The sequence below is a fragment of the Leucopleurus acutus genome (assembly GCF_964270905.1).
Source record: "Leucopleurus acutus genome assembly, chromosome: 20".
In the NCBI taxonomy this organism is placed as follows: Eukaryota; Metazoa; Chordata; class Mammalia; order Artiodactyla; family Delphinidae; genus Leucopleurus; species Leucopleurus acutus.
The window spans coordinates 17,197,967-17,225,815 of record NC_139162.1 but is presented as its reverse complement, the minus strand read 5'-3'; the positions used below and the strand labels follow the sequence as shown (position 1 = coordinate 17,225,815).

The 27,849-nt window shown below is 44.0% G+C and overlaps 2 protein-coding genes across 2 annotated transcripts in view; one reads left to right on the top strand and one right to left on the bottom strand.

Moving 5' to 3' along the window:
• Positions 1-716: 716 nt before the first annotated feature.
• Positions 717-12,673, bottom strand: NOB1 (NIN1 (RPN12) binding protein 1 homolog). Its single transcript, XM_082863129.1, has 9 exons — positions 12,491-12,673; positions 12,237-12,369; positions 10,259-10,389; positions 7,779-7,850; positions 7,442-7,570; positions 7,147-7,347; positions 6,452-6,549; positions 4,145-4,289; positions 717-1,399 (listed from the first exon to the last, which is right to left on the bottom strand). Exons 1-9 carry the CDS (start codon positions 12,551-12,553, stop codon positions 1,130-1,132), a joined length of 1,242 nt encoding a protein of 413 aa, XP_082719255.1. The 5' UTR covers positions 12,554-12,673; the 3' UTR covers positions 717-1,129.
• Positions 12,674-17,706: 5,033 nt separating this feature from the next.
• Positions 17,707-27,849, top strand: part of WWP2 (WW domain containing E3 ubiquitin protein ligase 2) — a 144,608-nt gene continuing 134,465 nt past the window's right edge. Inside the window, exon 1 of the mRNA XM_082863378.1 lies at positions 17,707-17,730. The gene's annotated coding sequence lies outside the window, so the exon portion shown is untranslated. The remainder of the gene's footprint in view (positions 17,731-27,849) is intronic.

The following is a 27,849-nucleotide window of genomic DNA, read 5'->3' as shown; positions in this document are numbered from 1 at the left end:
AATAAAAAAGGGGTGGGGACTAACTGAGCCCTCAGACTGAGAGCTGGGGACTTGGGTTCCAGGTGTCAGCTCAAACTGACCCATTAAGCTGTGTCCTGGGACCACAGACTAACCAAGGGCTAAGGACTGGTGCTCTGTTAGAGACTCCTGTCAGTCTAGACCAACCCATAAATCCTGGACTGGAAAGCCAATTAGACCAGGAGCTCAATGTAGAGAGTGGAGTTCTTATCAAGAGGAACTTACCCACGGCCCTCAGAAACGGTGACAAAGAAAGAGAACTCAGGGACTTCCCTGGCGGTCCAGTGATTAAGACTCTGCACTTCCACTGCAGGGGGCACAAGTTCAATCCCTGGTCAGGGAACTAAGATCCCACATACTGCACAGCCTGGCCAAAAAAAAAAAAAAAGAACTCAAAGCATTTGTGGATATGAACACGTGTATTTCTTGTTGTCTATGAAGTCATCAGGAGTCTTCAGATCCCACCACTACTACCAAAACTTAAAATACAAAATTCAACTGGGTAAATTTTAAAGCTCTTATTGGCTTTATTTAATGATTCATGAATCAGGCAGCATCCCATCTAGCACAAAGAAAGGAGCTCCAAGGAGCTGTACAAAATAAAGGACTTTTATAGGTAGAAGGAGTTACTGAGTCCAAGCTCATACTGCTCACCGCATGACAGGCCAATAAATCAAGAGACAAGTTGTTGGGGCAAGGAACAGCAACTTTATTCGGAAAGCCAGCAGACCAAGAAGATGGTGGACTCCTGTCCCAAAGAACCATCTTACCTGAGTCAGAATTCAGGCTTCTTTTATACTAAAGAGGGAAGGGGTGTGGCTGGTTGTTGCAAACTTCTTGGTGCTGGAATCCTTTGCTCTTGCAGCTGTCCATGTCCAAGTAGGTCAGGTCACAATGTTCACATAAACCTCCTGGATACACACAGGCCAAGGGATGGCGGGTTCCACCACAAACCCAACCCGAGGCACCACAGTGAGTCCTGGGGCAGCACTATGGAAGCCAGGCCTCTTCTGTGTCCAAGTGGTTGTGGAGTTGGCACAGCTGGGGACCTGAGACATGGGTCTCCCGGGCAGTCACAGCATCAGTGCAGCTTGCCTGTGGAGCTCATGCTTCACCTTTTCTTCACAAACTTCTTTCTGGAAGTATTGGGATTTAACCGTCTCCTGCCGGCTCCCAAGGTGCTGTCTCGGACCTGCAAGGTAGCTGACCGGCTGGAGATGTCATTCTCTGCAAAGGGAGACACCCCAGCTATGTAGTCAGGGGCAAACACGTCAGTTTTCTGCCTGGCCTTTCGGGAAAGTCGCAGCTGAGGGAAGCGCTGATCCTCGGTCAGGTGGGGGTTGATGGCGTACTTGCCCCCTTTGGGAGTGGGGAGTGAATACTGCAAATAAGACGAGGAAAGGCCATTAGGAGGACGGGGATTCGTATTTATACACATCAGATCCTGTTACGTAAAGCTTACCTGACAACTCTGCACGCGGGCAGACGACACCAACGGAGTCTATCGTCACTGCCTACTGTGCACTGAGTACATGACATGCATCTTCCCACTTGAGCCTACTCTCACCTCACAGATGAAAAGCAACACGGTTATTATGACTACATTCCCTCAACAAAAGACGGAAAAAATTACACTAAAACACAGAACCCTAGTAGGCAGGTACCATTTTCATAATGGTATAGGTTAGCACTTCTGAAATAACCACACACACACACACACACTCCAGTTGAACAAAATTATAATTATGGAAAATGGTGTTATGAAGGGTGTTATGGATATCAGAGGGAGGGCTAGAATGAACTCTGGTGTTGAACTGAATCTGAAGTTATAAATTCAATTTTTAATACAGATAAGAGAAAAAGTATTAATATGTGTATTTATATATAATATTTCCCATCTTTGTCCACTGTGGACCTAGAATTAATGCCACCCTAGGACGATAAGCATACCCACTGTCCAGTGCCCAGATCTTTGCTTCTAAAAACTTAAGAGCTCCTTAGAGAAATGGCTGATTCCAGGGCACAGGCAGGGAGGTATAAGAGTCGGAACAGCTTGCTGTGCCAGAAAGTAAAATTGTTCAAAGAATAACTGGGGCACATCAGAAAGACACAGAAGCCATCCTGAAGGGGCTCCATGAACAGTTTGAGTATCAAAATAAATAAGGATAGCAATGGATCACAGCCTACAGACTACAATAAAAATACATGCGACCACACTCATATAAATGATATATGGGAAAGTTCCTCTTTACAGCAGAATGGCAAGTAATAAATATGGAGAAGAAATGATGCAATTAGAAAATCACCATTTGGCAACCTTCATTGTAAAAACTGATTCAGATGACTTTAACCAGTAAAAGTTTGATGAGAAACAGTATTCACACAGTATCAGACTATCTTTCTCTAAGTTACTTATTAATCACGGATAATAACCTTACAGGAAATTTGGTAATCTTGGTTTTGTTAATTATATTGTGGTTACACAAGAAACCTCCAACTAAGTGATCAAAGTTATTATCAGCAGTAAATTGGACACAGCCTGAATCTAACCAGGAGGAAACACCAGACAAACCCAAGGTAAAGGAGAGTCTACAAAGTAACTGCTTTGTACTCTTCAAAACTGTTCAAAACTGTCAAGGTCATGAAAGACAGCAGACCTGAGAAACTACTTCAGTTTAAAAGAGACTAAGGAGATAGGACAATGAAATGCAACAGTGAAATGCAACATGTGATCCTAGACTGTATCCTGGACCCCAAACAAACCCCCTTCTCTTGCTGTAAAAGAAATCTGTGGCAAAGTTTGAGTATGGTCTAAGGACTCCCCTGGCAGTCCAGTGGTTAAGACTCTGCACTTCCAATGCAGGGGGCATGGGTTCGATCCTTAGTTGGGGAACTAAGATCCCACGTGCCACGTGGCACAGCCAGAAAAAAAAAAAAGTCTGGAGCTTCCCTGGTGGCGCAGTGGTTGAGAGTCTGCCTGCTAATGCAGGGGACACAGGTTCGAGCCCTGGTCTGGGAAGATCCCACATGCCGTGGAGCAACTAGGCCCATGAGCCACAACTACTGAGCCTGTGCGTCTGGAGCCTGTGCTCCGCAACAAGAGAGGCCACGATAGTGAGAGGCCCGCGCAGCGCGATGAAGAGTGGCCCCCGCTTGCCACAACTAGAGAAAGCCCTCACACAGAAACAAAGACCCAACACAGCAAAATAAATAAATTAATTAATAAACTCAAAAAAAAAAAAAGTCTGAATATGGTTCATAGATTAGATAGTATTGAAGTAATGTTAACTTCTTGGTTTTGGTAATTGTATTGTGGGTATCTAAGATGAAGTCCTTGTTTCAGGAAACACACACTGAAGTATCTAGGTGCAAAAGGGCATCATGCACAATTTACTCTCAGATGGTTTAGGGGAAAAGAAAAAATATAAATGATAAAGCAAATATAGTGAATGATTAAATTGGGAAATCTAAGTGAAAGCTAAATGGGAATTATTTGTACTATTTTTGGCAACTTTTTATTAAAAAAAAAACTACGAGATACCATTAAAAAAAATTATTTCAAAATAGAAAGTTAAAAAAAAAAACAACCTTTCTAACGTTAGTGGCATGCACCATACCTGGAGAACTCAGAGCCAGGTCAGCCACACTCATACTTGCCTGCCTGTCAACCCTTCTCTCCTGATTCCTCAAAACAAATCCACCCCACTGTGTATCCAGCCCAGGACTCTCTTGTGCTGAGTATTTACACAACCTTCCCTTGTGGTTCTTGAAGCTTCTAGACATTCTACCCATCCTCAAATTCCCACACAAATCCATCCTCCACCATCCTGCAAACCATCCCTCTTTGACCCCACATATGGGCCTTTGCTTTGGCCCTTGCTTTTTACCGTGTGGAATTACTGGTTATTTCTCCTTAGCCTGCAAACTCCTCAAAAACCTCACAGGGAGGTTGAGTTGTGAGCTCTCCCCACCTGCCTTGGTCCCTGGATCACAGGCTTTCAATAACTATCTTTAGAAACCAGGAGGGTCTGTTTGTCCTCTCTGATCATTTCGATCCTGGTGCTAAAAGGTCTCGCTTCCCCGACCTGGGCCCTGCTGTTAGGGGAGCGGGAGATGCGCCACTCACCCGGAGGCCCCGAGGATTCAGCACCTTAGGGTTGCGGGAAAAGTGCATGCGCAGGGTTCCATCGTCGCTGACGGTCACAGACACCTTCTTCAGTGTCTTGTTTCCACACTGTGCACAGAACACTCTGCTCATGTCAGATGTTGTCCTGCAGAAACAAAGGAGATGCATCACACTGGAGCCAGAGGCAGCAAACCCCATCCCCAGAGCGCAAGGTGAGTCTCGGGCCTCAGAGGAGGAGACACAAGAAATGGGGACAGGCTGGACTGCACCGCACACATCCCAGACCAAGGCCACCTGCCCTCACGCTGCTGATATAAGCACACTGCGGCTGCACGGCTCCCACGGCAAAGGTAAATGACATAAGGAGCAAGTTAGTAAGTAAGAAAACTGAGCAGAATGTTGTTACAGTAATAATGAACTCTTACTGAATTTTGTTAGGCATTATTCCACAAGTTTAATGTCAAAATAACCCTATGAAGTTGATATATCTCCATTTTACGGATGGGGAAACGAAGGCAAGGTAAGGTAGCTTGCTCAAGGTCACAGAGCTAGTAAGTGGCAGGTATAAGCCCAGGGAATCTGGCTCCAGAGTCAGTGCTCTTACCACCACCATACTTTCTCAAGGGTCATATTATTACATTACTCAACTATTTCTGAATACCTTGTGCCCAAGTATCAGCCTAGGCATTAAGCCAGGAGGTGGCTCTGGAGGTGCTGAGAATTTACTAACCAACAGGATACACTATCAAAACTGCTATGACTGAATGGGTGTGGGTGCTGAGGCAGACCCACAGGCCTTGCCTCTCTCCCACCCACTCAAGGCCCAACGATGGACTTGAACAGGCAAAGCTGCTGTTGTCAGGGACCAAGCAGGAGCCCTGGTGTCTGTCCTTGAGGAATTCTCCCTCAGTTCCCAGTGGTAAGGACACAAGAGCTGCGTGAAACTGCCAGAGAAGCCAAACCCTTTCCTGAAGTCTCTGCAAGTGAACTAAGCAACAGGGGCTAGGAAATAATTATTTTGTGCAAGAAACCACTCAGTCACTGGGGTTAATCTAACAAGAATGGAGAACATTTCCAAGTGTTTCTAAGAACGAATGTTAATTTGAGGAACTTAGAGCTTTTGTAACAAAGGACAATGGGGGAAATGAGATTTCATGAAGCAAAAAGCTTTACCGACATGAGCCTGGCACGTTTACACACTAAAGATTCAAAGAATGCAGAGGCAGTTTTGAGGAGTGGCTCCCCAGCAGACCTGCAGAGGACAGTAACAGAGATGGGCCCCGAGCCACGTGGGGGAGGGCTTCATCCAGGCTACTCCACCGTCAGTGGAACAGCACTGGGGACACAGGGAGAGACACCTTACTGCTTCGGAAAGCAGTGCACACAGGCCTCCACAGTAAGGGGCTCCACCAGATACCTGACATGATGGCTACCATGTCTAGACTGAATCTGTGGAAAGGCTGGAAGCCACCAAGTTCCCAGGGCCACGCTTCACTCAACAGCAGGGCTGCAGTATAGTCTCTTCCATTCCAACCAGATCTCGGATCTGGGGGCCTTTCCACACAACACCAGCCCTCACCACGAGAAAAACCAATTCATGAGGCAGAAAAGAAATGGGGAGGAGTGCATGGTCAGTGAACTAAACAGTTCACCTCAATGGAGCACTTCCTATGCGCCAGACAAGCACTCTTTTATGTGACGATCTCCCTAGTTCCTCACAACCACCTTTCTAATTTTACATAAGAAGAATCTGAGGTACAGAGAAGCTGACCAACTTCTGCAAAGTCACACAGCTACTAGGAGACAGAATCTGGATTGGAACCCACATAGTCTGGATCCAGAGTCCACTTTTTTTTTAAACAGAAAATTTCAAACATGAAGTAAACCAAAGAGCACAATGAACCCTCATGGACCCATCACCCAGCTTCATCTCTACCCTCACCCATTCCTCCCACTTCTGTTTTATTTCAAAGCAAGTCCCAGACATTATCCCATCCATAAACATTTTGGCACTTACTGCTAAACGACTAGGGCTCTTTGCTCCAGAACCCACACCCTTAATCCTATACACAAAGGTAGGGACAAAAAACACCCGCCCTGGCTTTGTCAGGTGGGAGGTCACTGGCCACCTCTGTCCCAGGGCTTTCAGTGCCCTGGTGGGGGCAGAACCTGGCCCGAGTAGGAAAGACAAGGTGGAGGGAATGCCTGTACACAAGGCAAGGTTCTCCTTCAAGAAGTCTCTAGAAGGTTTAGGAACAGAGGAGTGTTCAACAGAGGGGCACTGAGCCCAGGTTATTGGCTACATACTTAAAACAGCCGTGGCAGCGCAAGATGTAGCTCCGGGCCTCGCGGATCAGCATGCCGTTCACGGCCAGCACATGCAGCCCCATCTGGAGCAGGACATTCTGCAACCAACAAGTTAAAGGGAAACTGAACTCATAGCAAAACCAAGAATTGTTTAATATCTGCATAATCACAGTTAAAAGAACTTCCCAAACCCTGGTTTGGCTCATAAAGGGCTTCTGCTAAAGAAAAGCAAGCTTAGGATACCTCTCAAGACATGTAAACTAGGACAAGGACCCAGATTTTTCTTCTCTCAGGTGCCATGGACTGAGAACATCATTTCGCCAAGGCCTCCTTTAGCAATCTCTCTTAACAGAGACATTTATTGTGTGAGAGCAAATATACTCATTTCTGGACTCAAAACCTCTACAGTCTCCAAATACTTAACTGAGCACAGGACGTTACACACACTGAAAGAAAAGCAGCAACAGATCATGAATACTGAACATCAGAAATTTAATACACCACATTAGGTATACTATGATTCCCTAACCTCCAAGCAAAAGTAAAAATTACCAAAGAGCACAGGCAAAGTTTCTAGAGCCAGGAAAAGAAGCATTACACAACAGTCCTGTACACACCCCCAAACCTCCAAAGGACCACTGCCTGTAACGGGTATGACACCAAGCCCAGGGCCAGCCGATGCCCATTCCACCCACCTGCATGGCGAAGTCTGTAGTCACACAGCCGACCCGCACATCCTTCGGGATGGCACACTGCTGCATCTCCTGCTGGACCTGCTTGATGTTGCTGGGGGTTATCCACCCACCCCCGTCATCATCACTGTCTTGGTCCTTCCTTTCTTCAAATCCATTCTCTTCGTTCTCTTCCTCACTTGGAATAGCCTCACCTTTGTCAATCTGAAACGTTAACAGAATTCAAACTTCTCGCCCAAAGGAGCAGCTGGGAGACGCTAGTCTCTTGTCATCAGGAGATCATAAAGCAGGGCCTTACCAGCAGCTCCTGCAGTTCATGATCAATATTAGGCAAAGGATTTCTCCAGAACACAAAGGAACTGAATTCTAGGTCCTCAGGCTCACCGACTGGGTGTCGATGTTCTACTGTTCCTCGTGCGGGTTTAGGCTGAAGTTAAAAGAAAAATAATTTTAAAACCTGAAAATTGAGAGGGTTATAAATGAAATGATATACGATATACAAGCCAGATCAGACAAGGATGGACAAACTATGCTATCTGTCTAGGTAAATTTGGTTCCCTCTAAACAGACAATTTGTGGAGATCTGACATGTAACAGAAAAGAGCATGAAGAGCCTGGCCTGTCTAAGAAATTACCTTTGAGGGCAGATGGAAACCAGAAATGTGTAGAGGAGTTTCTGGGTGCTGAATTGATGAACTCACTTTAACCTTTAAAAAGAAAAGAAAAAAGTGACAGCTCTAAGCAAAGAAATGCAGGTTGAAAATTCAACATGGAAGAGTAATTTAAAAAACAGAAAACAAAATACTTCCCCCTGGTTATTGAAATAAAAGATATTCAATGTTTTTTAAAAAGTGGGAAACATAAAAATATATGTAAAGAATTAAAAAAAAAATTTATTTTTATTTTTGGCTGCGTTGGGTTTTTGTTGCTGTGTTCGGCCTTTTCTCTAGTTGCGGTGAGCAGGGGCTACTCTTCATTGCGGTGCGCGGGCTTCTCACTGCAGTGGTTTCTCTTGTTGCGGAGCATGGGCTCTAGAGTGCAGGCTCAGTAGTTGTGGTGCACGGGCTCAGTAGCTCTGCGGCATGTGGGATCTTCCCAGACCAGGGCTGAACCCGTGTCCCCTGCATTGGCAGGCGGATTTTTAACCACTGAGCCACCAGGGAAGCCCGTAAAGAATTATTCAGGGATTCCACTACTACCAAATAACCACTTTAGGACATTTCTTTTTTGTCCCTAGACATAAAGGTTTAATGAACATCATTATGTGTAAAACTTGGAAGTATCTTTGGTTATATCCTTAGGATAAATGCCTAAGAGTGGAATTGCTGGGTCAAAAGACAGGCTGTTTTAAAGCTTCTGATACAAAACAGCTAATTCCTGCCCAAAAGACTGCAGGAAAGGGCAATTTTTAGGAATCTCAAATTGACAGAAGCCAAAGCAGAAACCCAGCTGAGCCACAAAGTCAGAGTTTATATGAAACTATTCCCTTCACTCCCATCGCCCCAAAACATTCTGGTGACACACAGATGTCTATATTTTAGGCATCACTTTTAGACTTCTTGGATTGGAGGACTCTACACTTGGTTGAAAACAAGTGAAGGCAGTTCTGACTAGAATAGAATCATGAGCCCACTACAGTTTTGATGACCTTAGACAGCGGAGATCAAGTAATTCTTTGCAAACACTACTTGAAATTACTTATTACAGTATAAGGTTAATAATCTATCTTTCAAAATCCTCTGGCCTAGAAACAGGCAATGGGGTCCAGGCACAAAACCATTAGTCTCTTCAACTTAGCCGAGATGGACAAGTCCCTAAAAGCACAACAGGAACCCAGAATTTTGAAGGTAGCAAGAGTTGAAAAAAATGGTAATCATTTAAAGTGTTCTTTCTTGCTTGCTTCTGGAAAAGAATTCTATTTTTAAAAAACTAGTGAGAGGGGCTTCCCTGATGGCACAGTGGTTAAGAATCTGCCTGCCAATGCAGGAGACACAGGTTCAAGCCCTGGTCCAGAAAGATCCCACATGCCATGGAGCAACTAAGCCCGTGCACCACAACTACTGAGCCTGTGCTCTAGAGCCCGTGAGCCACAACTACTGAGGCCTGCGCACCTAGAGCCCGTACACCGCAATGAAGAGCAGCCCCCGCTCGCCACAACTAGAGAAACCCTGCCCGCAGCAACAAAGACCCAACACAGCCAAAAAAAATGAGAATATTTTTACTCTTTCTGCATTTTATTATTTTAATTTAGTTTATCTATTTGGTTGCACCAGGTCTTAGTTGCGACAGGCGGGCTCCTTAGTTGTGGCATGCAAATTCTTAGTTGCAGCATGGGGATCTAGTTCCCTGAGCAGGGACTGAACCTGGACCCCCTGCACTGGGAGTGTGGAGTCTTAACTACTGTGCCAGCAGGGAAGTCCCTGCATTTTTAAATTTAACCAATGTTACCAAGAACCTACAGGTCAAGACTGAGACATGTTTGCTAATTGCAACGTATGAACCTTATCTGGATCCTGATCCAAACAAGTAAACTATTAAAAAAATTTTATAAAATAATTGAGAAATGTGAACACAGATTGGATATTTGATGATATCAGGGAATTACTATTAATTTTGTGTAGGTGTAATATTGGTTTTGTGGTTATTTTTTTTAGAGACATACCTTATCTTTAGAGACACACCAAGAAATATCTATCAGTGAAATGTTAGGCTGTCTGAGTTCAAAATATTCAGGGCTGGGGTCGGATAAAGATGAAAACAGATCATGAGTTGACAACTGTGGAGGCAGGATGATGGGGACACTGGGTCCATTATACTATTCCCTCTACTTCTGTACATCTGATAGTTCTCATAATAAAAAAGTTAAAACAGGGCTTCCCTGGTGGCGCAGTGGTTGAGAGTCCGTCTGCCGATGCAGGGGACACGGGTTTGTGCCCCAGTCCAGGAAGAGCCCACATGCCGCGGAGCGGCTGGGCCCGTGAGCCATGGCCGCTGAGCCTGCGCGTCCGGAGCCTGTGCTCCGCAACGGGAGAGGCCACAACAGTGAGAGGCCCGCGTACCGCAAAAAAAAAAAAAAAAGTTAAAACAGATAAAACCAACTATCTTTCTTATTTACCTTTTCTGGTTCTTGTTTTAGGTGAGACACCCCAACAAACTCTGCTTCCAGCTGGTAGGTAAGTGCCAGTACTTGGATATCTGTGGCAGAGAGGCTGGGATAGTCTCCAGTTTTCTTTGAAAAGTCAGTCACTGTAAACAAGAGATTCCCAACTTCAGTTAAAAGCAAAGAGCTATATGACCTTGGATAACCATAATGAAAGTATGAAAAGAACTTAGGATCAGTATCCCAAGAAAAACGGAAGCCCCAAATCTTTTTTTTTTTAAACTGAAGTATAGTTGATTTACAATGTTGTTAATTACTGCTGCACGGCAAAGTAATTCAGTTATACATATACATACATTCCTTTTTAAAATATTCTTTTCCATTATGGTTATCATTGGATATTGAATATAGCTGTCTGTGCTATACAGTAGCACCTTGTTGTTTATCCATTTTATATATAAAAGCTTACATCTGCTCACCCCAACCTCCCCCAACCCCCTTCCCCTTGGCAACCAGAAGTCTGTTCTCTATGTCTGTGATTCTGTTTCTATTTCAAAAAGGTTCATTTGCGTCATGTTTTAGATTCCACATATAAGTCATATCATATGGTTATTTGTCTTTCTCTTTCTGACTTCACTTAGTATGATCATCTCTAGTTACATCCATGTTGCTGCAAATGGCATTATTTCGTTCTTTTTTATGGCTGAGTAGTATTCCATTGTATACATGTACCATATCTTCTTTATCTGTTCATCATCAATGGACATTTAGGTTGTTTCCATGTCTTGGCTATTGTGAATAGTGCTGCTATGAATATAGGAGTGCATGTATCTTTTTGAATTACTATAGTTTTGTCTGGATATATGCCCAGGAGTGTGAATGTTTCAGCCCAATTTTATGAAGTACGTACTGTTAGTGTTTCCTCAGAAAGATTAAGTAACCTGTCAAAGATCACACAGCTAGGATGCTGGAGAAAGCTAAAGAAGTCACAAATAGTGTAGGTAACAACATCTCCATTATCAGGCCTTTAAACCCTAAAACACTTCCAACCACCTAGGTCCTTTCCTGGGCAGGATCATCGCCTTGATCCCTAACAAGAGAACAACGCTGACTCCTAAGCCAAGTGAGAGTTGTTTAGTTCTCTTTCAGGACTAATGTAAGGCCTAAAAGCCATCCCTTTTTCTGACTTGAGGCTGGCCTCCATATCCAAAACAGTCATCACTCTTATCTACTGAAAAGAAATGGGCGAGATAAGAGATCTGGGTTCTTCCATTTTTTAAAAAATCTTTTTAACATCTTTATTGGAGTATAATTGCTTTACAATGGTTAGTTTCTGCTGTATAACAAAGTGAATCAGCTATACATATACATATATCCCCATATCTCCTCCCTCTTGCAGCTCCCTCCCATCTTCTATTTTTAATCCAAACAAATTTACTGAATACTTACAAAGCGCTGGACACTGTGCTGAGTGACATTATTCCTCATTTAATGCTCCCAGCAACCCCTCGGGTAGGTACTGTTAATCCCATTTTACAGATGGAGGCAACCGAGGCCTAGAGCGTCTGAGTGATATTCCCAGGGGCACATAACTAGTAACTGGCAAGGCCTGGCTGACTCATGACCCAGAACTCCTCTCTCCCACCACGGTCTCCTAGACCGTGGAGTTTCTTTTATTTACTTATTTTTTGAATTTTATTTATTTTTTTATACAGCAGGTTCTTATTAGTTATCCATTTTATACATATTAGTGTATACATGTCAATCCCAATCTCCCAATTCATCCCACCACCACTATCACCACCACCCCCTGCCACTTTCCCCCCTTGGTGTCCATACGTTTGTTCTCTCCATCTGTGTCTCTATTTCTGCCCGACCGTGCAGTTTCTAAATCAACTCTGATAAAGTATCCAGACTCCGATTAGAACCAGAGCAGGTTCAGTCAGCAACCCGGGAACCAGCTTCGCCATTAACACCGGGCAGAGACACTCACCCAGCCGCACGTATTCCGGGAAGGGCTCCCTGAAACGCAGCTCGTAGGGCAGGACTGCGAGCCGCCTGCGCGTGGCCTTATCCCGAATCTCGCTGACCACATCCCGAATGGTGTAGATGTTCTTCCCGATGTCCTGAGGAGAGATCGGCCCAACTCATACCCGCCCGCACCACGCAGCGCGCTGCACGATTTCCCAAGCTCCTTTAGGGGCCACCAGCCCAGACCCCGCTCCCCTCCGCCGGAGCTCCCTGTACCTGCAGAGCCGCGTCCCGCAGGAAAGCCCCTGCATCGGCTACAACGTGCTCCACCGGCGCCATCTTGGTCTATCGAGGCCGGAGCGTGCATGCGCATGCAGATTGCGCCCGCCCCTCTGTCCCGATCTGGGCATCTGGGAGCCGGGAAGAGCAGCCGCGGCTAGGCCCCGTCTCCTGGCGGCCGCCGCATCATCTTCCGGCTCAGGGCTCTCCGAGCTCATGCGCGGTGAGGCCGCCAGCTCTGCCTGGGAGGTGTGGGCGGGGTCAAACCTTGGGAGGGGCGGGGGGCCACCGGAGGAAATTCGCTTTGGCGTCTGCTCCTTAGCGCCTTCTTTACGCTTAAATGCAAATAGTCTGTATTAGTTTCATTGTTAAGAGTCAATCAATACAGATGCCCTAATTTAAAGATCACAACAACCCTATGAAATAGGTACTATTTTACGGGTAAGGGGTAGCTACTCAAGAAAACTAGTCCCAGCTAACATGGGTAGTTAGTGAGGTATCGAGATTAACACTGGAACAAACCGACTCAGAGCCGCTTTCTTACTACTGTGTCATACCGACCGCTGCTTGCTTACTTACCCCCGCTTCATTTTGAGCAACTTGGGTCCAGGATCTCTTACGCCACTTACATAAGGCTCATAATTACTTGCTGAGATTTCATAATTATGAGATCTGGTCTATTAGAAATTCATGCTGGCGAATTTTGGCTGAATGATGACTTGAGTTTTCAGTCATCCATCTTCAGAGGTGTTGAGTTATTCTAAACTTTCTTTGTCAAGTCTTCACTCTAGTTTTTACCCCTTGGTTATAATTTTTTTTTTTTCTTTTCTGTACGCGGGCCTCTCACTGTTGTGGCCTCTCCCGTTGTGGAGGACAGGCTCCGGACGCGCAGGCTCAGCGGCCATGGCTCACGGGCCTAGCCGCTCCGCGGCATGTGGGATCTTCCCGGACCGGGGCACGAACCCGTGTCCCCTACATTGGCAGGCGGACTCTCAACCACTGCGCCACCAGGGAAGCCCACCCTTTGGTTATACTTTATCCATCGTACTTCCAAAAATTGTTCACTGCCCTCGGGGGTCTTTTAATAGGTGTCCAAATCCCTTTTCCTTCCCCAGATGTCTCCATTTTTTTTTTTTTTCTTTTTTGTGGGATCTTAGTTCCCCAACCAGGGATCGAACCCCGGCCCCAGCAGTGAAAGGGCCGAATCCTAAGTGCCTAGACCGCCAGGGAATTCCCTATCATATCAATTTTTTTGTTCTTATTTCTCTATACTTTCAGTTTCTCTGCAGAATTTTACAATGCTGACCATTTCCTCTTTCTGGACTGTCTCCTTGCCTCACTTTGGTGTTACATCACTATCCTGGTCCCGCTGTGTCTCTGATGATCTCTCACCCTCCTTCACTGTCATCTCTTCTGCGTTGCTCACGGGGCACCCACCACAGAACTGTCTTGGCCTCTGTATCTAAGTTTTCTCCTTCACCAATACTATCTATCCCCAAGGCTTATCACAATTATCGCATTATAGGAATGCCTTTGGAATCTACAGGTCCAATCCCTGTTTATTCCCTAGCCTAGCCATTGGCCACATCTTTCTGAAATTTTTGGCATCTTCACTCCGGAGGAAGGTTAAAACTAAGGTAGTTTTCTCTCCTGACCCCGCTTAAACTTTCTTCACTGGTTGAGTTCCTATTTTTCCGAATGGCATTACCAAAAAAGGCACTCAAGGTAAGAATCTCTGTCATGTTTATTCCCACTCTCAACCCATACCACTCTTCCTAAACTTTATTGATGTCACTTCTGAATTGTTTTGAGGTGCCTGGGTCTCCTCTCCATTCATTCACCTTACTCTAATCAAGTTTTTATTTCATGCCTAGAAAATATAATCCACTCAATGCTAATATTTGTATCTCTAAGTTCTTCCTCAATTGCTCCTGTTGCCTAAAAAGGGAGGGAGTATATAGAAACTAGACTCCACAATAAAAGAGGTTTATTGAAGTTGGCAATAATTCTGTAGACACTAGGGTGAAGAAGAATGATCTAGATCAGTGCTGTCAAACTTGACTGTGAATTAGGATCACCTGGAGAGCTTGGAAAACTAGATAGCTGGGGTTCATCCTCAGTTTCTGATTCAGTAGGTCTGGGCAGGGTGGGAGAATCTGCATTTTTAATAAGTTCCAGATGATGCTGGTGCTGCTGACCTGGGGCCACACTTGAGAACCACTGATTTAGGGGAATAGCCAGGGAAAGAAAGATCAGGCTCTGAGCCATTCACTTTCTAGTAAATATTAAAAATACTTGTTAATATAAAAGGTTTCTTGACATTTTGTAGTTTTTGTCATTTTTTGTAATAGTTTAATCCCTTTTCTGTTTCCCTGTAATGCTCGCTAGTCTTCAAGTCCACTGAAGCCTTAGAAGGACTCTTATTTAGTGAACAAATAAGTACTGAGAGCTAATTTATACCACCACAATTTGGGTGATATAACAGTTATGAACAAAGTGATATTTTGTGTAGTGTCTAGGGGCACCTTCGAGCTTATGACCTTGGAGCCAAATCTTCAAGGATGAGTAGGGCAAAAGCATTGAGGTATGAAAGTCCAAAGGGAGTGTTCAGGGAGTTGAGGGTAGTGCCTGTGGTAGCACAGGGTGTCTGGGGACAGGTTCTCTCAGAAGTGAAGTGAACTCTAAAACACTTCAATTTTTTGAAGCTCCTTGTTTTTTAAAAAGTGAAGAAATCTCAAACAGTTTACCTTAACAAATTAACACTTTCAAACATATTTAGAACTCCATGTATAACTTATCTGGAGGTAATGACAACTTTTACATGTGAGGCCCTTTATGAAAGAAACGTCTTGTGTGCCAGTGAAGAGCTGACTTCACTTCCAGGACTGGAAAATGTACAAGCTATGAAACTATATGCTTAACAGTGGGGTAGGGGAGAGAAAAACTACATGAAATCAGTAAGTATCCCTAGAATTCCTCTGGACTTTCCTGGGAGTGTCCTGGACTTTCTTGTCTCTGCCTTTGCCCTTGTTTTCTCTTCTGCCTGAAAATTCTGCTGGCCAATCCCTGCATACTTAGTCTCCAAGAAGCAGCTCGATTGTTTCCTTTGTAAACTGGTCCTCATTACTCAAATCAGATTTTTCTCCAAGGACGGATATGAACCCTTCTTTCTCACCATACTTAAGACATTTTGATTCTATCACTCAATAAGCAGTTATTACTTCTGCTTTGCATTGTAGTTAATTGTGTGTCTTCTTTAAGTAGGTTGGAAATCAGGGGTCTTTCTTTAGGGGTCTTTCTCCTTAAATGAACATTTCAATTTACTTTTTAACTTTTGCAGGGCACTTTTATGATGACATATTTCAGATTTTTTGTGTCTTAAAAAACATCTCCTATATTGTAGGACCTTCAGCAATGAGTTCAGTGCTCAATAAATGTTGATGAAGTCTATTCATTCAACAGATTGTTTAAAGAGGCCTCCTATGGGCCAGGCACTGCTTTGAGAGCTGAGTTATAGCTCCTGTCTTCATAATTTTTGTAGTGGGAAACAGACATATATATATATATATATATATATATATATATATATATATATATATATATATATACACACACACACATACATATAGATATATATACACACACACACATACGTACACACATTCATATGAAAGTCAGATAGTGCTAAGCTGAGGAAATATGGAGAGAAAAAATAAAGCAGGAAAGGGCTGGTAGGAGGGGAAGGAAGAGATGAGTTGCAATTTTAAATAGGGTGATCAGGAAAGGCTTCACTGAAAGGGACAGTTAAGAAAACATCTGAAAGAGATGGGGGGTGAGCCAACTGACTACCTGGGGAAAGAGCTTTCTAGGAAGAGGGAAAAGCCAGTCCAAGGGCCCTCAGGCCAGAGTGGCTGAAGCAGGGTACTGAGTGAAAGAGTAGTTGGAGATGAGATGAAACAAAGGGGAGGGGTGGGAGGTATCACCTAGGGCCTTTATAGGTCCAGGTATATATTTAGCTTTTACTTCTTTAATGCACAGTGAGAGCCTGCCTTGCCTAGTCCCTTTTTTCCTTTTGGTCAACACCTACTCAAATGCCACCAAATCAAAGAGGCCTTCCCTAATTCCCCTAAAAGAGAATTAGTACAACTCCCATCAATGTTACTAGAGAAATTTTAATAGTTTTTTAGATAGGAATTAAGGTGTTAAGAGAGAGCTGTAGCTCCTTGAAAGGCCATCTCCTGGATGGATTTGGAATGGCAAAATAGAGACTAAATGCTCAACCAGTTTCATTTGTATGCATAACAAGATCCATCCAAACTGGAAGAACCAAAAATAACAGAATAATTAGTGCACAGTGCTTAGAGCTAATTAGGCGATTAGTATTAATTTTAGTTAATGGTGATTAAAAGTGAAAAATTCAGCCTTCATTCAACTTGTCAAAGCTGAAGTTCTCAACCATCAGTAAAGAATACTGATTTAAAATGTTTTTTCTAGTTCATAAAGGTATGTCTACTCTGTATACTAAGGAAATGGGGAATAGTCTGGTGTGGTGGGGCACTTTATGGACCCCCAGCAAGAGTTTTGGAGCCTTTCTGCCTTTGTTTCATGTCACAAGAACGGACGCTCCACAAAAGCTACTTTTGTGTTTCTAGAGCCTAGAACCGTGCCTGGCACATAGTAGGCTTTGGGTCGTCAGATATAGCAAATTAAAACACAAGATGCCTAATTAAATATGAGTATCAACAACAAGTAGTTTTTTAGTATAAACATGTACTGTACCAGGCAATATTTGGGGCACACCTACGTATTAATGGTTGTTTATCTAAACTTCAAATTTAACCGGGCGTCCTGTATTTTATATGGTAACCCTGAGTTCAGTAAATACCTGCTGACTTGATTGAACACCTCTCACTTGTAAAATGGGGCTAAGACAGGCCCGCCCTCGGGGCTGATGGGAGGAGTATATGAAGCTCCTGGAACTCAGCGAGCCCTCAATTTATTTGATTGCTCGGAGACCATCTAGCGAGTGGAAACCCCTCCCACTTTTAAACCTACAGAGGATAAGAAGGCCTTCTGGCGAGAGGTTCTCAGGCCTGGCCTAGGTTGCACACACCTGCGGTCCGGCCAGCCTTTTCCGGGTCAGGTGACCGCGCGTGGTCACGTGACCTGGCCCGAGTGCGGGCGGTGGAAGGCGGAAGTGGGAGAGGAGTTGGGCGCCGCTTCTGTGGCCGCAGCAGGTAGCGAGCGCCGGCTCTGGGGCGCGGCGGGCGGGCGGGGGCGCGGGGAAGTCTGAGAGTGGCGGGCGGCGCGGGGTGGGCCGGGGGAGGTGCGGCCAGGGCGCTGGGGGGCGGCGGCTTCCTGTGGGAGGGGCCTGGCGCGGCGGTTCCGGCCTCCGAGGAGGGGTGTCCCGGTTCCCGCCCGAGAGGGGTGGGCTTGCCGCGGGTCGTGCGCGGGGGCTGCTCAGAGGTGGGCGCGAAGGCAGTCATGGGTGCGGCGGTCAGCAAGTCCTCCCGGAAGGGGAAAGCATCTTAGGTGCCGGGGATGAAGAGGAGTGACCTTTGTGCAGGGATCGGAACAAGGGGAAGGGGCGACTTGGGACTGAGTTGGAATGGGTCGCCTGAAATTGGGCGAGTGACATGGGGGGAAAGAAGGAGAAATCAGTATGAAGATGCAGCCTGAACTGCACCTGAGAGTCTTTTCTTTCCTTCCTCTTTGTAAATGATTGGTACCCGAGACTTTGATTTTGGTCCCATTCAGTTTTTAAACTTCAGGGAGGATCACAGAATCTTGATCATCTTGCTTTCGTCACACCCACTTACTCCTGCTTGGATAGGGTTTCCACTTCTTGGGAACCTAGCCCTTGGGATCATCTTTCTTTGAGATTTTCTCAGATCAGATCAACTTCTAGGCTTAAGAAAAAGAGTGTGGGCACTTTGCTCTGGCTGTAAAATGACTTTTAGCCTACCATGTTGAGCACGACCTAATCCCAGCATTACCTCACCAATGCAGAGACTGCTGTAACCTTGGACACTGTCTACCTACCCTGCTTCATGAGTTTTCCTCTTTCTTCAGTTTAAATTATTCAGTTTCCTTTACCATGTGACTGCTTATCTTGACAAACTGTACCTAGGTAGCTGACTGAGAGGTCTGTGTTTTGTTCCTTAGAACTGTGACCTGGATCATAATTTTGAGATTAAATACCTGTGCTAAAACTGTTTATCCTCTTTTTCTGTATGTTTACTAACATTTGCAAAAGTGGAATGAATTTCACAGATGTGGTACAATTGGAGTGAATGTTCAAACTGGACATTTGCAGGAGCCGGAGTTGTTTTGGGTTACAAGTAGGAAAAAGAAAAGTACTTTGCTAATGTATAATGAGTTCAGGTTTTTGGAGTACTTGACAAACATTTAAAAATTGATTTTTGTGGCAGCTCTGTGAGTTAGATTGGGAAGGTGTTATTCCCATTTCACAGTGAACAAACAGACCTAAGAGAGATGACTTGATTTTTTGACAGTTGTTTGCTTTTTCTTGTCTGCTGGTCTCTTTCTCCCTGCTAGACTGCAAATTTCTCAAGGGCAGGGTTCATATCTTATTTGACTTATTTGGCTCCTAGCCTAGTACCTGTCATGTTGTGGGCACTTGGTGTTTGGTGAATAAATGAATTTCTAAAGGTCACAGACCTGTAAGTGGAGGACAAGAGATTTGAACCTGAGTCTTAGCTCTTCTCTTGTCAGACAAGCTTGCCATTTTCTGTTATTGGTCCATGTGAACATGACAGTCATGAGGAAAAGGCTTGGGATGGCTTCTCAGTCTCCTTTATTTAATGACTACTTTCCTAATTGTAAAGAGCTTATGACAGCATCTCATTTAATCTTCACCATGATCCTGTGAAGGTTGGAATTGTCCCTATTCTGCAGATGAAGAAACTGAGGCTTAGTGAAGTCCTCGCTTTAGAGTCTGGAAGTAGTGAGTGATTTAGTAGGGACTCACGCCCCGGCATTTTATCCTTAGACCCATTCTTTTCCATTTATAGAGGCAACATAAAGTTTTATTTTAAAATATTTTTTCAAGTGGACAAAGTATGACATTTTAAGGGAAAAATAGTACAGGTTACAGCAAAAATTGTGAATATGGAGTGTAACTGAAATTTAGAAAATCCTATGCTATATCATAGCTGCCTCTTCCTGGGAAAACATTTTTTCATTCAATGAATATTTATAAGTACCTACTCTGTACCAGGCATTGTTCTAGAGTTGCATTGTCCAGTATGGTGGTCACTTGCCAGTGTTGAACACTGGGGGTAGGCTATGAGTATAAAATACACACCAGATTTTTGAAGACTTAATATGAAAAAAAAAAAGAGGTAAACTATCTCCTTGATTGTTTAAAATATCATAATAAATGACAAATATATGCTATAAATCATAACATTTAAAGTTTATTGGGTTAAATACAATAGAATTGAAATTTCCTCTGTAGTTTTTATTTTTTAAAAAAAAAATTTTTTTAAAGCTGTACCTATTTTTTTTTTTTTTTAGCTGTACCTATTTTAAATTTATTTATTTATTTATTTTAGGCCACCTTGGGTCTTTGTTGCTGCGTGTGGACTTTCTCTAGTTGCAGCGAGTGGGGGCTACTTTTCATTGCGGTGCGCGGGCTTCTCATTGCGGTGGCTTCTCTTGTTGCGGAGTACGGGCTCTAGGCGCGTGAGCTTCAGTAGCTGGGGCACGTGGGCTCAGTAGTTGTGGCTCACAGGCTGTAGAGCGCAGGCTCAGTAGTTGTGGCGCATGGGCTTAGTTGCTCCGCGGCATGTGGGATCTTCCCAGACCAGGGCTTGAACCAGTGTCCCCTGCATTGGCAGGCGGATTCTTAACCACTGCACCACCAGGGAAGTTCCCTATTTAGTTTTTAAAATGTTTCCTAGAAAAATTAAAAATTATATTGGAGTGCTATTATGAACACCAGGACTATAGTATACAAGGAAGGCAAAAACCCCTGCCCTTGTGGATCTTAAATTTTAGTGGGGAAAGGCACAATAAACAAAATAACCAAGAAAAATGCACATTACATTGTAATAAAGGAGGGAGGCAGGATGTGGGTTATTGGCTGGCATTGTGGTTTTGAAGAGGGTCCTTAGAAAGTCTTCCTGAGAAGGTGACGGTTGAGCAAAAATCTGAAGGAGGTGAGAAAATGAGCCATGTGGCTAAATGGGGACACAGTGATCCAGGCAGAGGAAAGAGCAAGCTCAAAAGCCCGAAGGAAGGGCCACCCCTGGCAGGTTAGTGGACCTGCCTGGAGGCCGGTGTGGCTGGAGGGGGTGGTGAAGGGGGGATGGAGAGGATGAGGTCAGAGAGGCATTGGGGGTAAGGGAGAGATGGACAGTTGTGGGGGCCTTGCAGGCTCTCGTGGGGATGTTGATTTTCCCTCAGAGTGAGTTGGGCCATTGGAGGGTTTTGAGCAGTGGAGTGGACATGTTTCATCCTGCCTTCTAACAGGCTTACTCTGATTGCCTTGTGGAGAAAGCAAAGAGGAGTGAGGAGTAGAAGCAGGGAGACAAGTTGAGAGGCTCCTGCCGTGATCCAGGTGAAGGATGGCCTGGGTGGTAGTGATGGAGGTGGCCAGCAGCGGTTGGGCCCTGGGTATATTTTGAAGTACAGCCAACAGGGTGTATGGAGGTGGGATGTGAGAGGAAGAAAGGAGTCACGGCAACGCTGCAATCTTTGGCATGAACACCTGGAAGAATGGAATTGCCGTTAACTGAAATGGGAAGACTGTAGGAGGAAAAGGGCTGGGGCTGAATTTCTTTCGCACTGATTGTAAAGTGCCCAGTAGAAAAACAAGTGAAGGTGTCATGGGCAGTTAGATAGGGAAGTCTGGAGCCGGGCTGGGCTGGGGATGTACATGTGGAAGCTGCTATTTAGAGCTAAGAGACTGAGGGAGGTCACTTAGGGCGTACTGTGGATACATAGCCAAGAGGAGTGCTAGAAGTTCAATTTTGAGACAAAAATCTCAGTTTATACTGTTATACTAGTAGGTATTTTAAGTATAGCAAAGCATTGCATTATATCTTGGGGCTTTGTTTTCTCTCCTTTTCACTTTTCATTTAAAGACTGTTTTGAAAACCACAAGCTAATGGGTCTCTTTTCTTCCTAAGGAGGCTACTCTTCCAAGCGTGCATCTTTGTAGTACCACTGAAATCAATATAAGTCCCAGTTTCTGGAATTCGTCAGGCTTTCTGGGTTGGCAACCAATTTAGAGACCTCCAAGAAAGATGGGAAAGAGACAGCTTGGAAGGATGGGTAATGGCTTTTTAATGTTTAAAATATTGGTTCTACCTAACATTATTGAATGTATGTTGTTGCTAGGCATCCTGCTGTTTTATAGATTTAAAACAAACAACCTCACTGTGGTGAAGTGACCTGCGCATGAGGTCACGTAGCTAAGAGATGGAGGAGCTGGCATTTGAACCTTAGTCTTCTGAGCCCAGATCTGATGCTTCTGTCAGTAAGATATGCAGTAGTGGTTGCATGAACATCACCTTCCACTGGAATCAAGTCAGTGAGTGACTTTGGGTTGCTTCAGACTATTATAGACTCTGGAATTTCTGAGAGGTAGCGACAAAAGGGAAGATCTTGTTTCTCTTAAAAAGAGCCAACTGAATCTTTTTTTTTTTTTTTTTTTTTTTTGTGGTACACGGGCCTCTCACCATTGTGGCCTCTCCCGCTGCAGAGCACAGGCTCTGGACGCGCAGGCTCAGCGGCCATGGCTCACGGGCCCAGCCGCTTCGCGGCATGTGGGATCTTCCCGGACCAGGGCACGAACCCGTGTCCCCTGCATCAGCAGGCGGACTCTCAACCACTGCGCCACCAGAGAAGGCCCCAACTGAATCTTTTTGAGAAGGTTGTAGTCCCCTGTTCCTGCCTCACCCCCAGCAGCTTGAAAACAAACATTCAGTGCTTTCAGTCAAGTGTTAATCACCATTTCTAGGAATATACCGAATATCAAGACTTGGCAGCCCTGACCTAGGGCAGGTCCTCTTTCTCTCTGTGTCACCCATGCCTTTTGCTTCCTGTTTTGTCCTTAGAACTGCTTTCTAGTCTCTCTCTCTCTTTTCTTTTTTTTCTGGCTGTGCCGTGTGGTTTGCGGGACCTCACTTCCCCAGCCAGGGATTGAACCCGGGCCATGCCAGTGAAAGCCTAGAATCCTAACCTCTAGGCCACCAGAGAACTCCCCAGTCTCTTTTATTACTAGCTTATAATTCCACTGCGCTTCCAATGCTGTGACTTCCCATGTCCCTCCCTCCCTCTCTTCTTATGTGCTTGGTCTTTGTACAGATGGCATTTGGCCAAGTTCAGTTCTGTTTGATTGTTTTTCAATATGGGCCTTCGGGGAATGGAAGGTAACTCAATGCTGAGCAGAGGAAAGAGGCGGAGAAAGAAGCATTAGCGTTGGAAAAGCATGAGAGGGTGGAGGGAAGGAAGAATCTTTTGAACAGACCCTTCTCATCCGCATCTTTCAAGAAGTGGATACAGGGCGGATCTGTACTTATAAATAAGAAGCACTGCCAGTTTCCACAGTGGCCTAATTAAAAATAAACTCTTGGTGCTGGTGAGTCGTTTTTGCTCTTCCCTGCCTCATCTGCTACACAGGTTCTTTCGTCTCACGATCAGTGTTCAGTGATTTCTTGACTCAAAGCTGGGTCAAGAATTTCAGGAATCTCAGAGCCTAGAATCTCAGCATCAAGAAGAACAAGTTTAGCTTGTAGTACTACTTGAAGAGCACTTAGTATTTGCTGGCTGCTTTACCTGAACTCATTTATTCCCTACGATAATCTTATAAGGTAGTGCTATCATTAGGTTCATGTCACAGATGAGGAAACTGAAATTTAGAGACGATGAGAAGTAACTTGTCCAGTGCCACTCAATGGCTAGTGACTGGTGAAGCCTATTTGTTTCCAAAAGATTTACTGGTCTGAAAGGTTCTTGCCGAAGTTGGGTGATAAGAATAATCAGGTACTTCAGATTTTGCAAGAACTGTCACTTGCTAAATCTGACATGTGTTTGCTTTCTCCTGCCAGAAGCTCTTCGAGGATTTATTTAACGGGGGACTCTTAGAGTAAGATATCTGAACTCCCAGAGGGCAGGGGCCCCGTGGCATTCTGCTTTGTATTTCCAGGGCCTGGCACAGAGTGGGGTCTATGAGCATCTGTTGAAAGACTGACCGTGGCTCAGGACTGGATGGGGTGAATCAAAGGGGTCTGGAAGAGGTACAGTCATAAGGCTGGCTGCCCTCTTGCTGAAGGTGCCCTTGACCGTTATAGTCCCCTGGCTTCAAGAATCAACCCATCCTGGAAACTCCCTAGAGGTCCAGTGGTTAGGACTCGGCACTTTCACCGTGGTGGCCTGGGTTCAGTCCCTGGTCGGGGAACTAAGATCCTGCGAGCCGCGTGGCTCAGCCAACGACAACAAAAAAGAATCAACCCCCCCCCCCAAAAAGGGGGGGGCTTCCCTGGTGGCGCAGTGGTTGAGAGTCCGCCTGCCGATGCAGAGGTCACGGGTTCGTGCCCCGGTCTGGGAAGATCCCACATGCCGCGGAGCGGCTGGGCCCGTGAGCCATGGCCGCTGAGCCTGCGCGTCTGGAGCCTGTGCTCCGCAGCGGGAGAGGCCACAACAGTGAGAGGCCCGCGTATCGCAAAAAAAAAAAAAAAAAAAGGAAAACCCGTCCTAATAAGACAAATGTTGAGTTGTCCATTGACTGATGAATCGATGAACAAAATGTGGTCTGTCCTTACAAATGGAATATTATTATTGTTTTTTAAAAAAAATATTTATTTAGACTGCAGTGGGTCTATAGTTGCAGCACACAGGATGTTTTAGTTGCAGCATGCATGTGGGATCTAGTTCCCTGACCAGGGATCGAACCCGAGCCACCTGCATTGGGAGCGTGGAGTCTTACCCCCCAGACCACCAGGGAAATCCCTGCAGGGGTTATTTCTTAAGGGAGGTTACAGCCCGGCCTGGGTCCAGGTGGATATGGAAATCTAGTGCCCCAAGTATGTGTTGTTGGAAGAGGCTTTTCAGTTTCAGCTTGCTGTCATGAAATCCACATCTTTTAAAAGCCTTTGTCCTTAATCGTGTTAATTTCCAATTCCTCCTGTGTGTAACAAATTATCACAAACTTGGTGGTTTAAAACAACCGAAATTTGTTCCTGTATAGTTCTGGAGGCCAGAGGTCTGAAATCAAAGTGTCAACTGTGTCAGCAGAACTGAGATCCTTCTGCGCACTGGGGGAGAAATCCTGCTTTGCCTCTTGTAGTGGCTCTAGGCATTTGTGGGTTTGAGGTTGTGAGACTCAAATCTCAGCCCCAGTCTTTTTTTTTTTTTTTTTTGGCCGCACAGCTTGCGGGATCTTAGTTCCCTGACCAGTGATTGAACCCGGGCCATGGCAGTGAAAGTGCCGAGTCCTAACCTCTGGACACCCAGGGAATTTCTTCAGTCCAAGTCTTCATGGCCTTCTTCCCTGTGTCTGTGTCTTCTCTCTTCTGTCTCCTATAAGGACACTGGGCCCACCCTAAAGGATGGTCTCATCTTGAGAGCTTTAACGTAATTACATCTATTTCCAAATAAGGTCACATTTACAGGTTCCAAGAGGGTAAGCACCTAGGCATATCTTTTGGGGACTACAGTTCAACCCACTACACTAATTAAATGTAGACTGGGTGCTCTTGTAAAAATTAAATAAGGACATCATCGTATGACCTGATTTGAAGAGACCCTTTTTCCTTTCTTGAATTTAAATTTTATTTATGCCCCAAATAACACACGCACTTAGTTTAGAAAGTCCAATAACATTACACGGCTCATAACGCAACAGCACTTCCTTGTTTCACTCCCTTTTGTTCTTGGTTCTTGTTCTGTAGAGCCAATGACTTTTAACTCATTGAGCTCTTTTCTGGTATAGACTTCTGCATCTCTAAATGGCATCCTTATACCATCATTTCTTAGCTTGTCAGTTTTATCTGTTGCCTTTCAACCACTGAGGATGGATGCTTTCTGGCCAGTCTCCACAAATGTACTCTTCTACCCCCACCTTCTGATTACAGCCATATCACAAGTTTTGATTAAATTGTTCATGCTATTTTGATTATAAATATTATTCACAGCTGAGCCACACTGTGTATTAGGATTACATTTCCTTTCTCATAATAGCTTTTGTTTTTACTAGAGTTGTTTATTTCCTGATTTTTTCATTCGCATAATTTTCTGTGTACCTATCACTACCTCAGCCCCAAACATTCTGATAGAGCTAAAATAATACTTCTTTCAGTGCAATCAGATGCCTCATCTAATCTATTTTGTCAGTTTTTTTCTTTCATCTAAAGATGACACGTCTTATGAACTCTCTCATCTGGACTGGTTGCTCTCTAGGCTAATGGACAGTAATGCCTTGGGATTTCTCTTCATCGTTAATCTGGGAATTCCTTTTGCCTCTCCCATGTGAATACACACTGTCCTCCAACTTTCTCATTTACTCCCCTAGAGCGTATCTTTCAGTAGCTTCCTAAGAAAATGAGCTTTGGAAGCAATTTTTTTGACACGTTACAAAGCTGAAAATATCATTGTTTTCCTGTCATGCTTGACTGATGGTTATGGAATTCTGGATTGGAAATAATTTTAATTATAAATTGGGATTAATCATTTTATTTAATAATTGGAAATAATTTTATCTGAAATGTGAAGCATTGCATTGTCTTCTAGCATTCAGTAGTACTGTGAAGTCTGATGCCATTCTGATTCCTGTTCTTTGTAAATGTGGCTGGAAGCGTGTATACTCTTTGTTCTCGTGTTTTGAACTTTCATGACGTTTTGTCTTAGTGTGTTTTTTTGTTTTTGTTTTTCATTCATTGTTCTGGGCACTCAGGTTCTTTCTGTCTAGAAATGTATATCCTTCAGCTTAAGAAAAATCTGTAACATTTCTTTGCTGTCTTTCTTTTTGTCCTCTTTTCTATTTCTGGACTAAGTCAGACATTGGACATTTTAAATGAATCTACTATTTTAAAAAAGTCTTGGGAATTCCCTGGTGGTCCAATGGTTAGGACTCCAAGCTTCCAATGCTGTGGGCCCAGGTTTGATCCCTGGTCGGGGAATTAAGATCCTGTAAGCTGCATGGCCAAAAAAAAAAAAAAAAGAAAACAAAAAGGAAGAATTAAAAAAAAAGTCTTTTCTCTCCTATCTACCATCTTTTTCTTTTGGTTCTATTTCTTAGAATATGTCCTCACTTTATCAACTTCATTTCTGCTATGAGATCTGTCCTTTCCAAGAGCATTTGCTTATTCTCTGAATCAACCAACCAACCAACTTCCCTCTCTCCCTTCCTTTCTTCCTTTAAAATTACATTCTGTTTTTGTTTCATGGATGAAACATTTTCCCTTATCTCTCTGAATTGTTTTGAGGTTTTCTCTGACCACGGTTACATTTAACTATGAGTTAAAAAAATTGAAATATAATTCACATACCTTAAAATTCACCAGTTTGAAATGTTCAGCTCAGTGGATTTTAGTATTTTTTACAAAGTTGTGCAACCATCATCACTATCCAATCCCAGAATATTTTCATCACCCAAAAGAAAACGTGTACTCCTTAACGGTCACTCCGACCCCCAACCCTCTGCCCTGGACAACCATTAATCTACTTACTGTTTATGTGGGTTTACTTATTCTAGATAGTTCATATAAATGAAATATGATAATTGGGTCTTTTGTTCTGGCTTCTTTCACTTAGCATAATGTTTTCAAGGTTCATCCATATTGCAGCATGAAACAGTACTTCGTTCCTTTTTATGGCCAAATAATATACCACTTTATGGATATACTACATTTTGTTTATCCATTTATCAGTTGATAAACATTTGGGTTGTTTCCACTTTGTAACTACTACAAATAATCCTGCTATGAACATTTGTGTACAAATTTTTGTGTGGACACATTTCAGTTCGTTTGGGTGTATACCTAAAAATGGAATGGCTGGGTCTTAATGGTAATTCTGTGTTTAACTTTTTGAACAAACTCTTCCAAAGCTGCTCACCATTTTTCATTTCTTGCCTGCAGCGTATGAGGATTTCAATTTGTCCAAGTTCTCGCTTGTGCTTATTATTGTATGCTTTTTGGTTTTGGCTATTTTGGTTTGTGTGAAGTGGTATCTCATTGTGGTTTTAATTTCCATTTCTCTAGTGATTAATGGTGTTTGAGCATCTTTTCATATGCTTATTGTTTATTTGTATATCTTCTTTGGAGAAATGTCTGTTTAAATCTTTTGCCTTTTTTTTTTTTTTTTTTTTTTTTGTGGTACACGGGCCT